The sequence below is a fragment of the Halictus rubicundus genome, chromosome 6 (assembly GCF_050948215.1).
Source record: "Halictus rubicundus isolate RS-2024b chromosome 6, iyHalRubi1_principal, whole genome shotgun sequence".
Classification (NCBI taxonomy): domain Eukaryota; kingdom Metazoa; phylum Arthropoda; class Insecta; order Hymenoptera; family Halictidae; genus Halictus; species Halictus rubicundus.
The window spans coordinates 1,592,091-1,604,966 of record NC_135154.1 but is presented as its reverse complement, the minus strand read 5'-3'; the positions used below and the strand labels follow the sequence as shown (position 1 = coordinate 1,604,966).

Genomic DNA, 12,876 nt, shown 5'->3' with positions numbered 1-12,876 from the left:
TCGGGGGCGGCAAATCCTTTGTTTAATACGTAATTATACAATATAATAGGCGTTGCATTGACATTGTATATGTCACCGCTAGAGCGCTCGCCGTCAACATTCTCAATAAGAACCCGGTTATTTAAGAAAATGTGTCCTTATATCTACATTCTGCCGAATATTGCAAATTACGCCTAGAAAACGCAAAAGTAGGACCTGTTCGTTCGCGAGCGCTCTAGATTTATCTTTTATCTAACGCTTTTCACCCCTGGAAAGCCCCATCTTTGCATTATCGAACAATGATTTGCCGCCTCCCGAACCCTTGCAATCTTTTTCGTTCTTGCGGATCTAGCGTTGTGTGGGGCATACCATGGCACACGCACACGGCACACACACTGTCATTTGAGCTTCTCCTAGCGGCCGTTTGTAGCGTGAAGATCGCTAGGAAGCTTCTCCTAGTTCCTGTTTGGAGCGTGGCGACTCAAGGCTACGTAGGAAAACTGGCCCTTAAAAGAGGGTCTTCTATGTAGGCTCTGATCCAGCCTAAAAGATGATGCAGGTTCTGGTCCAGGCTAAAAAGTGGGGACACTAAAACCCTAAGCGTGAGCAATCTCATGTCCTCTCTGGCCACAATATAAATATGTTACTGCACTGAACACACATGCCCAAAAAAGCCCGCACAATATCTCGTCACTGCCCCAGGGGAGAGTCGCCAATATTTCCAGCAGAAAAGATCTGTTTCCACTTATTTTGATTGTATTTGATTCTATTTCCTTTGATCATGGTATATTGGATATGCAATTGTATGCTGAAAATATGTATATTTGACGTATATTTACAAGTATATATGACGTAGCGGAGTGGTAGTACATATATATACAACATACCACAGTTAGGCAGTCTCAGTGCAACTGTGCAACTGTCACAAACAGATTCTTTTACACTGATGTCTATGGGTATATGTAAACAGTATACCGCGTTACCGCGCTCGTGATTACCGAGTAAAACTGATAAGAATTTGATAAAAAGTTCATGAAATATAATACGGAATTCATTGCAGAACTGTTAGAACAGTGAAAAATGTCTTCGATTGATTTAGAATATGATCAGGTATATTAAAAACATTTGACAGTACATATTGCTATTACAAAATTCATACATTGTTATATAAATTGTTCTATCTTACAGGAACACCCAAGAAATCTAATTCCTGAATTATGTAGGCAATTTTATAATCTCGGATGGGTCACTGGTACTGGTGGGGGCATATCTATTAAACATGGGTTAGTCATATTTATGCATTTATCATTATCCATATAATATAATATTACATGTATTATTAAAATGATATTTTTTTGTAGAGACAAAATATATATTGCACCATCTGGTGTCCAAAAGGAACGTATCTGTACAGATGAGATGTTTGTACAAGATATTAATGGGACGGATTTAGAATTACCACCATCGGACAAAAAATTGAAAAAATCACAATGTACTCCATTATTTATGTGTGCATATTTGAGAAGAAATGCAGGAGCTGTAATTCATACTCATTCGAAATTTGCTGTGATGGTTACATTGCATTGGCCTGGAAAAGAATTTCGTATCACTCATCTTGAAATGATAAAAGGTATAAATTTATTTAAATATTATATGAGTGTATATGTCAACATCTGTAAAAATATACTAAAAATTGTAATAGGCATAAAAAATCAGAAATTAGGGAGAGCATATCGCTATGATGAAGAACTCGTAGTCCCTATAATTGAAAATACACCATTTGAAGAGGACTTAAGAGACGAATTAGATAAAACCATTGTTGCTTATCCAGAAACATGTGCTGTATTAGTAAGAAGACATGGAATTTATGTTTGGGGCGATTCATGGCAACATGCAAAGACTATGTACGTACTATTAATTTCTCATGACTGTACTATATTTTTTCCTTATGATAATGTTTTATATATATTTTATAGGACGGAATGTTATGATTACTTGTTTGACATAGCACTGCAAATGAAAAAGGATGGATTAGATCCTCTAGCAACTCCAGGAGATTATGAATTATTGTACCAAAAAAATGGAACACTAAATGAATAACAGTAGTCTCGTTCTTCATTATAAAGAATTATTTTTGTTACATATTTTAAGAAAAAATTCATGTATCAATTTATATACATATATTACAATATAAATTTGTTGATTCTTTATACAATTTCATATATCTAAATCAAATGGTTGAAACTCTTTTCTAATTCTATTTGCCAGTTCAATTTCTTCTTCCTTGGTCATTTGACAATCTTTCCAGTCAATTCTGTCACTGATATCCAATATTCTATCAGCTGCTAATACTTCTCTTCCAAATTGGAGTGGAAAATCTTTTTTGATTCTATAATACAATTTTTCTCCATTCGGCAATTCTACATAAAAATACAATACACCTGGTTTTGCAATTTGCTGCAAATCTGAATGTAGTGGTAGTTCAACAATTTTGAAATTATTACACTCCGCCATTTCCTAAAAATAGTAAATTAAAGTACAACATTAATTAGCATTTATCAGAGAATAGTAACACAACAATTTACCATAAATGTTTCCTTCAAAGCAGGTGCTAGATTTTTGTGAACAGGTATAACTTGCAACTGACAATGAGAAGTTTTATAATTTCGCTCAAAGAATACAGGTACTTTATCTACAGTACCATAGTATTTTGCAATAGCATTTTTATATCGATCCATTTCTTCTTTCACATCTTGTGGTAAAATAGAAAGACTTTGGTGATGCGTTATTGGTAAAATTAAAAAGTGTTCTTCAACTAGTCCGCCTCGAGCAAGAGCAACATAATTTTCTGTTCCAACCGATATTACCAAATGTTTAGAAACTTCAGGACTGGACAAGCAGAACCAGCATTTTGCTTGATCAAATTCTGGTTTTGCTCTTTTATTACGTCCTTCTGAATGTTTCAATCTTTTTGTAGTGTCTTTGGATTCCATATCATAAAAGTATTGTGTGCATTTCGTTGGCTCTTCTCTTTGTGCACTAGGTTGATTTGATAACATTGACTTAGGATAAGGACTTTTTGTTTCATCCGTTGTTTTCATGACCAAATCAGACAAACGTGTTCTATCGACAGGTGTCAAATTTAGTGCATACAACCATTTCTTCTTTTGAGTATTCACTACAGGTGCAAGTGCTATAAATCTTGTTGCTATTTCAATGTTGCCATCCTGCTGACTTTGATTCCTAAAAAGTAACACATTGTTCTTATAAGTAAATTGTCATCTTATACTAAGCAACTCTTATCTTTACCTATATGGTGGTCTTTCATAATGGATTCCTTCTAATGCTGATACATGATATCTTGGCTTTACTTGCGCAGCCAGCCATGCAATTAATTTTGAACCCTGATAAGTAAAATTTGGTTTATTTGGATCCAGATTTGTAACTCCAGCAGGCCAAGGAGATGTCAACAATATGTCAATTCCACGAAAACTAGGCTGACCTCTTAAGCAAGAATTTTTAATTGACACAACATCGCTCTCATTGAAACAAATAGGTTTTAATTCAGAAGAATCACTTTCTGTACCACTGACATAGGCTATTTTGAGCCCTGATGTAGCAGTGTATACACCCCGCTTTCCTAAATATGTAAGATTATGACATATTTCGCAACCATCTTCATCTGGATAATTCTTTAAATCTGACTCCCTATTTGCGCCAATAATATAAGTTGGGACTGAAATATGTTTAGCAGCATTTTTATAAACCTCGAGTTCAACATTATCTTCTCCGAAAAAATTTCCCACGCATAGTAAGAAATCAAAGGGACCGCTCTTTTTATTGATGGCCTCGACTTTATTGAACAAAAACTTGAAATGACCTTCTACGTCTCCACAAATTAACACCTTCTGTTTTTCATTCATTTTGAGGATATAAATGTATATATATTTATATATGTATAACCTCAACTGGAAAAACGCAGAAAATCTTAGAACACTACGTTTATGTACAGAATTTACTATTTGTCCAGCCGTAGCTATTTTTTGTTACTGTTCATTAGTATTCTTTACTCTTATAAATACAAAGTTTTATGCTATTGACATTTTACTATGCTTAATAGACAATAACGGTGAAGACATTTGTTTACACCGACGGCTTCGATTCACTAGCCCAAATCACAGACGAGGTATAAGCACAGACGAGGTATAGGATAGATGATAGACCTATCATGCAATGCATTTTCGTGTCCCACTTTTGTGGGGTCACGTCACTGATATATATATATACTATGGATTCGAGATACCGTCACAGACGAGGTATAGGAGTAGACAAATCACCCAATGTATTTTTCTGTCTCACGCTCGGGGGGCTCTAGAGCCCCCGTACCATTCCGTGTCACATCCTACCGTATCATCCAGAACTAATATTGTGGAACCGATATTCTACAATGGCGCTGTTGCTGATATAATTTTAAATCTCATGTCGAGGATTCATATGATGAATGAAACAAAAGAATGTTGTTTCCTCTTAATTCCATTACGGCTGACACGCGAGTGCATCGAAGGAGACGTAATGTAATAATAATAATAACGTAACGTCTCCGGCTGAGAATATTTTGGTCCCGCATCGAATCCCGCATGGAATGATTTTTTTTTCGTTAAACACTTTTTTCTTGTTCTTTCTACTACATCAGTCTTCTTCCCTGTGCAATTACAACTACAACAGTGTAATAACATAATTATAAGAAATTAAATTAGTTCAATATTAGCCAAAAGTAAGAATGTAGTTTAAATTTAATTTAATAAAATACGACGTTGATATCACTAATTTCATTTGACTATTTAATAGCTACCTATTCAATCTACTTCTGATATTGCTTTTCATTTGCAGCATATATATTCTAATAAATTTAATTATTTGGGATTGATAAAAGATTGAACAACAATATTTATAATAACTAGTTTTGAACATTTTTTAAGGGTAATTAAATTTAAAAAAACAAAACCAATTATTTAAAAATACAAAATATATTTCAGTACATACCATTAAACCCGATTCTTTTTCATTTTTTCAGCTTAAATTTCACTTTGATATCTTTTTTAGTTCAAAAGTTATAGCAAAATATGCGCCTCGCCGAACCGGGAATCGAATGCGCTACTTCCAGACATAGTTGGGCACTATTTAGATAACAAATTATTTAAATAACGATTCGAATAAAAGATACTTTAACTTTATTCGTTATTCGAAGGTTCGAATAAAAAAAGTATCTTCGTCGAATAAATAATTTTATTCGACGAGAATTTATCCGATGAATAAAGATAATTTTTTTTTATTCGAAGCGGATTTATTCGAACTTGGAATAATTTTTTCATCTTTTATCTATATCTTTTATTCGAAGGCTTCGAATAAACAGCAACGAGGCCCGACGAGAGCCGAACTTCAAAGACCCAGCGACTGACAAACGGCATACAATGTAAGCAGATGGAGAATCGTGCATTATTGGCAATTTATGCTTTTATGTTTTTAATCAGAACAATATTGTTAAGACGAATGAGTTGTAGAGCTTGTCCCGATCAAAATGAGTCCAAACACGACATCATTTGAACTGTCTTTAATGAGATTGTAATTTTTATCGTAACATTACGTATCAGTGAAACTTGTTCGATTGCACTCGAATTTGACCTCATTTTCATCAGAAAAATCCCCTGCATTCGCTCGTCACAATTTTATGAGGGTATATTGAAAAATCTAAAAATTTAAACTTTCATACGTGCGCGATTCACCATCCGCTTACATTGTATGTCGTCTGTCGTCGCTGGGTCTTTGAAGCTCGGCGCTCGGCAAAAGTTATTCGAAGCTTTATTCGAAGAAGCCTTCGAATAGAAGATACAGATAAAAGATGAAAAAATTATTCGAAGTTCGAATAAATCCGCTTCGAATAAAAAGAATAATCTTTTTTCGTCGGATAAATTTTCGTCGAATAAAATTATTTATTCGATACTCGTCGAATAAAGATACTTTTTTTATTCGAACCTTCGAATAAGGAAATAAAAATTTTTTTTATCTTTTATTCGTTATTCGAAATTTTTATTTAGATAAATATTTTGCCCAACTCTGGTCGGAGAATGTAACATTTGATAATCGATATGGGTCCGTGATGATTCACCTTTTCAACGACGAGAATTTCCTTAGTGGTCTTCTGCACCGACGAAATACCGTCATTGGCCTTCTGTTTCTTACTCCAGCCAAAATCTATCGTAGAGGGCGGTAGAAAACACCGCATTTTTCGAGCGACACATTCTCCCGTAAGGCTGGCAGTCTTTATATATATCTCGTCGGTGCCTGCAACCAAGCTCGCTTATGCGAGCCGAGCTCGGCTCGAGTCGAGTCGAGTATTCACACGAAGCGAGCGGCTCGCACGATGCGAACTATCCGCACCGATGCGAGCGGCTCGCAACGAAGCGAACGGCTCGAAATAAAATCAGGCGTGAAAGGACATGATGCGAGTTTACAGCGGGAAGATCAGCACATCGATATTATCAAGCATTTTAATATATTGAGTGAAATGGATATAATGAGTAATGAGTAATGTTGATTCAGAATTTGTATAACCCTTATTGAAAATAATTATGCAATAACAACTATTTCCTAGATTTATGTAAATAACTAGATGTGATCTGTAAAGAACGGGATTTTATATATTCCTTTATATTATACTCCGGTTCAGTGTACAGTCGTAAAAATGTGTTGTCGCAAAATTGTTTATAATGTTGAAAATTAACGTTAAACTTCGTTATATAGTTTTTGAAAAGAATAAAAATTATTGTTTACGAAATGTAACAAATAGTTTGACAAACTCTATTTAAACAATTGATTTTTTCTGGTTTTTATCTCTAGATAGAAGAGAACGCATTCTAAATATTTTCAGTAAAAATTTGATTTCTATTACTCTAATGGTCGAAAGCAATCTGTTGCGAATTAGCATCTTGCGCCGATGGGCCGTGCCGTGACATTGACACTGGAGGGTGTCATAAATTAGCCCTTCCACGACACTGTCCCGCCGAAGACGAAAGAACTTTCCTGTAACCTCAGTGCAAAACACAGTCATTCTCTGAAGTCTGAAACATCGCCGCCTCGCACGAATGTACGAATGCCTAGTAAATATGATCCAAATTATATCATGTTTGGTGTCAATTTTATCAGGAAAATGACATGAATGTGTTGAGAGAAGTTTCATGAATAGATAATGAAAAACGAAAAAATTATGACATTGCATTACTATTGTCTCACCGATGTACCTGACCCTCCATTATGTTACACCCAACGACCGGCACGTCGAACGGCCAGGCCGACTACGCTTGCAAAATGTTCCGCATTTTATATCGATTTCTGTATATATTGTCTGTATGCATGCGTTCTGTATGCATCCACCGCAATCCTTACGTTACAAATGTTTAATTTTAATTTTAATGGTTAATGTGTGGTATCACGTATAATTAATTATTTATTTAAGGAACCGAAAAGAAATAAACTTAAGTGTACAATAGATGCGCGCTTAGCTACTAACTGTTAATCTAAACTACACGATGACAACTATACAACTAAAACCCTCAACTTCCTACAACTTACTCTACAACTTTCGGACACGACTCTCAGACAACGACTACGACTACCAGACAACGACTACTGCTACGACTCACTCATCCCTCATCTCGCAAGACTCGGTTCATCCCCACGCTCGCCCCTTCCGGAGTTTTCACCATGCCCAAATATGGGCATGAACATCGTCAATGGGCCGAAGGCCCATCGTCGCTCGCAATCTAACGCTGGTCACTGTCGCTTTCCCTTTTTATGGCCTTTTTCCGGCCTTCGCTGCATGCCTGTTCTAAGTGTCTCTAAAGTCTACACCTAAAGTCTATATCTTAAAACTATGTACCGGGTGCCCGCATATTCCCGATACCACAAATGTTTAATTTTAATGTTTAGTTTTAATTGTAATGTTTAATCTTTATTGTAATGTTTAAATTTAATTTCAATTTCAATTTCAATTTCAATTTCAATTTTAATTTTAATGTATATTTTGATTATTATAATAAGTAGTAACAATAACAATTATTTTGTTTAATTAAAATATTGCTTTATTTATTTAAATTTATTTATTAGTGAACTTATTAATTAACATTTATGAATGTCTGTAAGACGTCAAACAGACGAAGCGTTCGGGAAAGATGAAAGACTGGTGTGAGTTCAGGCCTTTAAATCAAAACATAAACTTTTTATTATGAATTATTTTTTTACGAGACTTTTACCAATATATTTGTGGAATTTTTCTGATTAAAATGATACCAAACACGATAACATTCGGATCATACTTACACTAATTTTCCGTTAATATAATTCTAATGGGAAGTAACTTTCATGGTTCATTACATAAGTAAATGTGTCCACGGCTCGGGCCGTTCCTGCGGAGAAAGAGAGCTTCGCCGGGGTAAAGGCCTAATACAGCCGTGGACTTGGAGAGGCTTCTTAGATATACCCGGTGGAAGTCCTCCAAAACGCTCGCACCGGATAAACCCGGGAAGTCGAACTGCCGCACGGCCACGACTAGTGGATACTTTGAGATGATCTTCGGAGAACTGCTTCACGCGATGTCCACTGGTTCGGGCAGTTCGTCGTCGGGCGGTTCATTTATAGTTGAGAATTCGACGGCGCAGGCCATGGAGAGTAGTTACTCGCGGCACGTAAATATTTAGCGTACGTCGCGGTTCGCGATATTCGTGCCCTTTTTTTTATGATGTGGTAATCCAGTTGTTACGAGTCAAGGACTAGGCGGTTTATGCGTGGACCGAGGTTTGTTCGTTTACACGGGACAGTCGTGAACTAGCCGATATCTGGTTTATCACAAAATGTCACGGGATGGGTGAGCGGAAGGTATTCGGAAATCGGCTCTCGGAACGTTTACGGATACTGATACACCTCGAGCAGTAAAGGTGTGTCGTAGCGGGAAGAATACTAGGCACTGGAGTTTAAAAGGATGAGTATATGAGATTAATGACTCTCATATATCTGATAAGAACACAACATATTCTTTATAAGAAACACAGTAGGTATCTACAGTTATTGAAGTGTAATTTATTGTCGCGAATACTTCTGTTACTAAACTCTCGGTTTTGATGCATCGAGTTAACTTGCTTTGAGAATAACGGTTTGTAACGTTTTTAGGACTGATCGAAGGGGACTATGAACCCGATCTCATGATGTGTGTCGCTTTCGTGTGTGTGCTCCGTTTTCAGTTTCGTACTAACCCGCTTATGGGCAAGCTGAAACTCTTTATATAGTCGAATTTGGTTATAAATGGCAGTGGGGGTATGGGAAAATCTGAAAGACATTCCTCCGAATTTTCCCAGATTCATGTATTTTTGGCCAGGGGTCTGGGTATACCCATTAACTCCACCCCGGCGATCCGATCCGTAGACTAATTAGGAGGGTGCCAGGAACTCTAACTTGTAACGACTAGAATGACTCAGGACACCTTTGAACCAATAAGACATTGTGTACCGACCAAGAAAATAAAATCAGGGTAAGCCGAAACACTGGCTTTCAATAAATACCGAAATCCTCCTCCTGTCATTGCACAAGTGACTAAGAACCCTTACCCACAACTGTTACCAAAATGTCCAATCCCCTCGAAGAAACCATTGTGGTACTCAGGAAAAAATTACGGAAAATACCGTGATGTTGGTAACAGAAAATGACAAAAGGAGACAAAAGATTCTGACATTTCAAAAAGCTCTGAAACCAATACTCACGGACGACGAGAGTCACCAGATACATCTCGATAGAATTCCGACCAGGTTGATGACAATATAGAGTTCAGGTATGAGGAACATGGGCTTAAAAAAGCCAAAGACCTAGTCGACACTATAAAGCCTCTCAGAAAGCCGGATGACTCCGGGGTTGAAGATTTTATACGAATTGTTAAGTGCGCTAGATCTCGTTGTTACGAACCGGATATTTTACTTGATACGATAATCACTACTAAAACCATTGATCGAGCGGAAAGATGTATTCGGCATTTGCAAATTAATTGTTACGATGAACTGTGCGTGTTCCCAACTGTTTCACCGAACGTCGCGAGAGATAAATTGTATAACGTAATCCAAGGAAAAACAAAAAGTATGATGAGTTATACTCTTCGCTTTAGACAGAAATTAAACGAATATAGCTCTCTTCTCTCTTCTCTTAGCATTTTGGATAAGGAAGTCGTCAGAACATACGTTACAAATTTGCGCTATGAACTTGCTGTATTAGTATATCCGAACAAACTGAGTAACCGAAAGCTAGAGGCCTGAAATGTGGGAGCGAGATTCCAGAAACAAAGGCATAAACAGCAGATCGACAACCAGCACTACGCGAATCAGTCCCAAAATTTTTGCGTTTCGCCTCAACAGAAAACCGCCGCCGCGAACAAACCTAGTTTCCAACCAAGAATTACACGCACTAGATTACGATCAGAAAGATTGCGATTCATACGAATCCATTTTAGAAACTGAAATATCGGGCGATTCCTCCTCGACACCGGAGCAGGATTGAATTTAATAAAAGAAAAGCATTCTACCGATCGCGAAATTGTAAACGAAGAATGGACATTTCTCATGGGTAATGATAAACACATTAGTATAGGAAAAATCACATTTAATCTCTTTGACAAAATTCATTTCTTTCATGTAGTACCAAACGATTTTCCACTATTATATATATCATTTATTGTTCCCCTAGGGGTTACAATTCCAATTACTTATCGCTCTTACTTACTACATCTTAAACTAAACTTAATCTATACTTATCCTAAAACCTAAAACATTTCGGTAAGAGAGAGAGAGAGAGACTTCTTAAAACTAAAAAAACCGCCACGCTCCTGCTGTATCTCACACACTCACATCCATTTCTACTCCCCAATCCCCTACCTCCCACCCATCCTTCCCCTACCCCCTGGACCTCCTCTTCCGGCTGCATTCATTTTTGCCATTTTTGTACGTTCATGCCTTGCACTACTCTACTCTACCCCCTCCCCCGCACCTTCCCCCCACTCCTCCAACCTCCTCAACCATACCTCTCCCTCTCCTTCATCTCCTAACACCTCCCCCACCATCCCCTCCCAAGCACAGCTCCCACACATGTTCCCATGTTTCCATCCCCCACCCACATACCCTACACCTTCTCTCCTCTTCCTCCATCCAGTACCTTCCGCCCCTCATCTCATTACCCAACCTAAATCTTGCTACTCTTTGCCATCTGCTTTCTCCCCACCCTTTCCTCAAATATCCTGGTATCCCCTCTCCCTTGACCCTCCCATACCACTCATTGTATCTCGCTTTCCTTATCTTTTCCCATCTCTCCTCCTGCTGCTTCCTCCTTTCCCTTTTTACTATCTCCCCACTCACCTCCTCTATCCTCTCCTGCATCATCACCTCTGCCTCCTCCGCTAACCATCCTCTCACTTCCCAAAAACGGCTTCTCTCTTTCTCCCAACCATCTACCTCCCCTCCCTTCTACCCCTGCCCCTTACCTGCTCCAAGCACATCCTTGCTGACTCCCCCCCTTTTCCCTCCCTCAGCTTTTTCTCGTAGCCCCATGCCCTTAACCCCGCCCTCCCTCTCAACATCTCCCTCTGCAATTCTTCTCTTACCATGTACCCCGGCGTACACCTCTCTACCCCTAGCACCCATCTCAGAAATCTATCTTGCAACCTCTCCAGCCCTACCCATTCCCTCCATCCCCAAATTTCCATCCCGTAACTGATTACCGACCACACCAACCTGTCAAATAACCAAACTCTTCTTCCCCAGTCGTTTCCAAACCTTCTCTTCCCAATCCCCCATACTTGTCCCATTACCGCTGCCCCCTTCCTAATTCTATCCTCCACGTGCATCCTCTGCCCCCCATCCCTCATAATAATATACCCCAGATACCTAAACTCTGACACCTTCTCCAGCACCTTACCCTTCCATCTCCATGTGATCTTTTTCCACCTGCCCCCACCCCTTCTGCATCTCATCATCTTCGACTTTTCCGCGTTCAATTGTAGCTTCCTATCTTCCAGATATCTCTCCAACCCCCTCATCATACCCCTCATCCCCTCCTCATCCTCTGCTACCATGGCCACGTCGTCCGCGTACGCCAGCGTGTAGACTTTCCTTCCCCCTAATTTCCCCCCCCCACCCTCCCTTCTCCAGCACCCCGTCCATATCCGCCAGCAACAGCGTGAACAGCAACGGGCTTAATGGGCACCCCTGCCTTACCCCCCTTACCGACCAAAAACTTACCCCCTCCTCCCCTCCCACCCTAACCTTACTCCTCGTCTTCTTCAACATCTCACACCTCACGACCAGCCCTTCCCTTACTCCCCTTTCCCTTAATGCTTTCACCAATACTCTTCCCTGACCACCGAATCAAATGCAGCCTTCAGATCCACAAAGAAGATCACCATCTTCCTTTCCTTTCTTCTCACCTGCCTGTTCAGCAGATAATTCAGCACGTATATATTGTCTACGCACCCACCCCCTTCCTGAACCCCGTCTGACTCGCAGGTAACAAGCCTTTCCCCTCCACCTCCTCCCTCAACCTCTCCGTCAGAATTGCTGCGTATACCTTGTACGCTGTTTGTAACAGCGTACCCCCCCTGTACTCTTCCACCTTTCTGCTATTCCTTTTCTTCGCAATGGAGATCACTGTCCCTTCCGACCACTCCTCCACCCAGCCCTCCCCCTTCCATACCCTATTGCACACCCTCCACAACCACGTTTCCACCTCGCTCCCTCCATATTTCCAGACCTCATTCCCTATCCCGTCCCCACCCGCCGCTTTGTTCTCCTTCAACCCCTTTATCACCCTCAT

General features: G+C 39.1%; 4 protein-coding genes across 6 annotated transcripts; 1 reads left to right on the top strand and 3 right to left on the bottom strand.

Moving 5' to 3' along the window:
• Nucleotides 1–874: 874 nt before the first annotated feature.
• LOC143354983 (putative methylthioribulose-1-phosphate dehydratase) lies at nucleotides 875–2,214 on the top strand. Its single transcript, XM_076789417.1, has 5 exons — nucleotides 875–1,089; nucleotides 1,168–1,262; nucleotides 1,341–1,609; nucleotides 1,682–1,883; nucleotides 1,956–2,214. Exons 1-5 carry the CDS (start codon nucleotides 1,060–1,062, stop codon nucleotides 2,077–2,079), a joined length of 720 nt encoding a protein of 239 aa, XP_076645532.1. The 5' UTR covers nucleotides 875–1,059; the 3' UTR covers nucleotides 2,080–2,214.
• On the bottom strand, nucleotides 2,073–4,170 carry LOC143354971 (CWF19-like protein 1). Of its 3 annotated transcripts, none has more exons than XM_076789388.1 (4): nucleotides 3,289–4,170; nucleotides 3,056–3,222; nucleotides 2,565–2,731; nucleotides 2,073–2,496 (listed from the first exon to the last, which is right to left on the bottom strand). In XM_076789388.1, exons 1-4 carry the CDS (start codon nucleotides 3,900–3,902, stop codon nucleotides 2,197–2,199), a joined length of 1,248 nt encoding a protein of 415 aa, XP_076645503.1. In that variant the 5' UTR covers nucleotides 3,903–4,170; the 3' UTR covers nucleotides 2,073–2,196. The 3 variants fall into 3 exon arrangements, with proteins under 3 accessions (XP_076645503.1, XP_076645504.1, XP_076645502.1); XM_076789389.1 differs by having other exon boundaries at nucleotides 2,565–3,222; nucleotides 3,289–3,483; nucleotides 4,108–4,133; XM_076789387.1 differs by having other exon boundaries at nucleotides 2,565–3,222.
• A 7,547-nt stretch (nucleotides 4,171–11,717) lies between these two features.
• Nucleotides 11,718–12,353, bottom strand: LOC143355013 (uncharacterized). The gene is made up of 3 exons (XM_076789450.1): nucleotides 12,306–12,353; nucleotides 11,864–12,202; nucleotides 11,718–11,798 (listed from the first exon to the last, which is right to left on the bottom strand). The coding sequence occupies exons 1-3, from the start codon at nucleotides 12,351–12,353 to the stop codon at nucleotides 11,718–11,720; spliced, it is 468 nt and encodes a 155-aa protein (XP_076645565.1).
• A 78-nt stretch (nucleotides 12,354–12,431) lies between these two features.
• On the bottom strand, nucleotides 12,432–12,876 carry LOC143355012 (uncharacterized). Its single transcript, XM_076789449.1, has 2 exons — nucleotides 12,541–12,876; nucleotides 12,432–12,494 (listed from the first exon to the last, which is right to left on the bottom strand). Exons 1-2 carry the CDS (start codon nucleotides 12,874–12,876, stop codon nucleotides 12,432–12,434), a joined length of 399 nt encoding a protein of 132 aa, XP_076645564.1.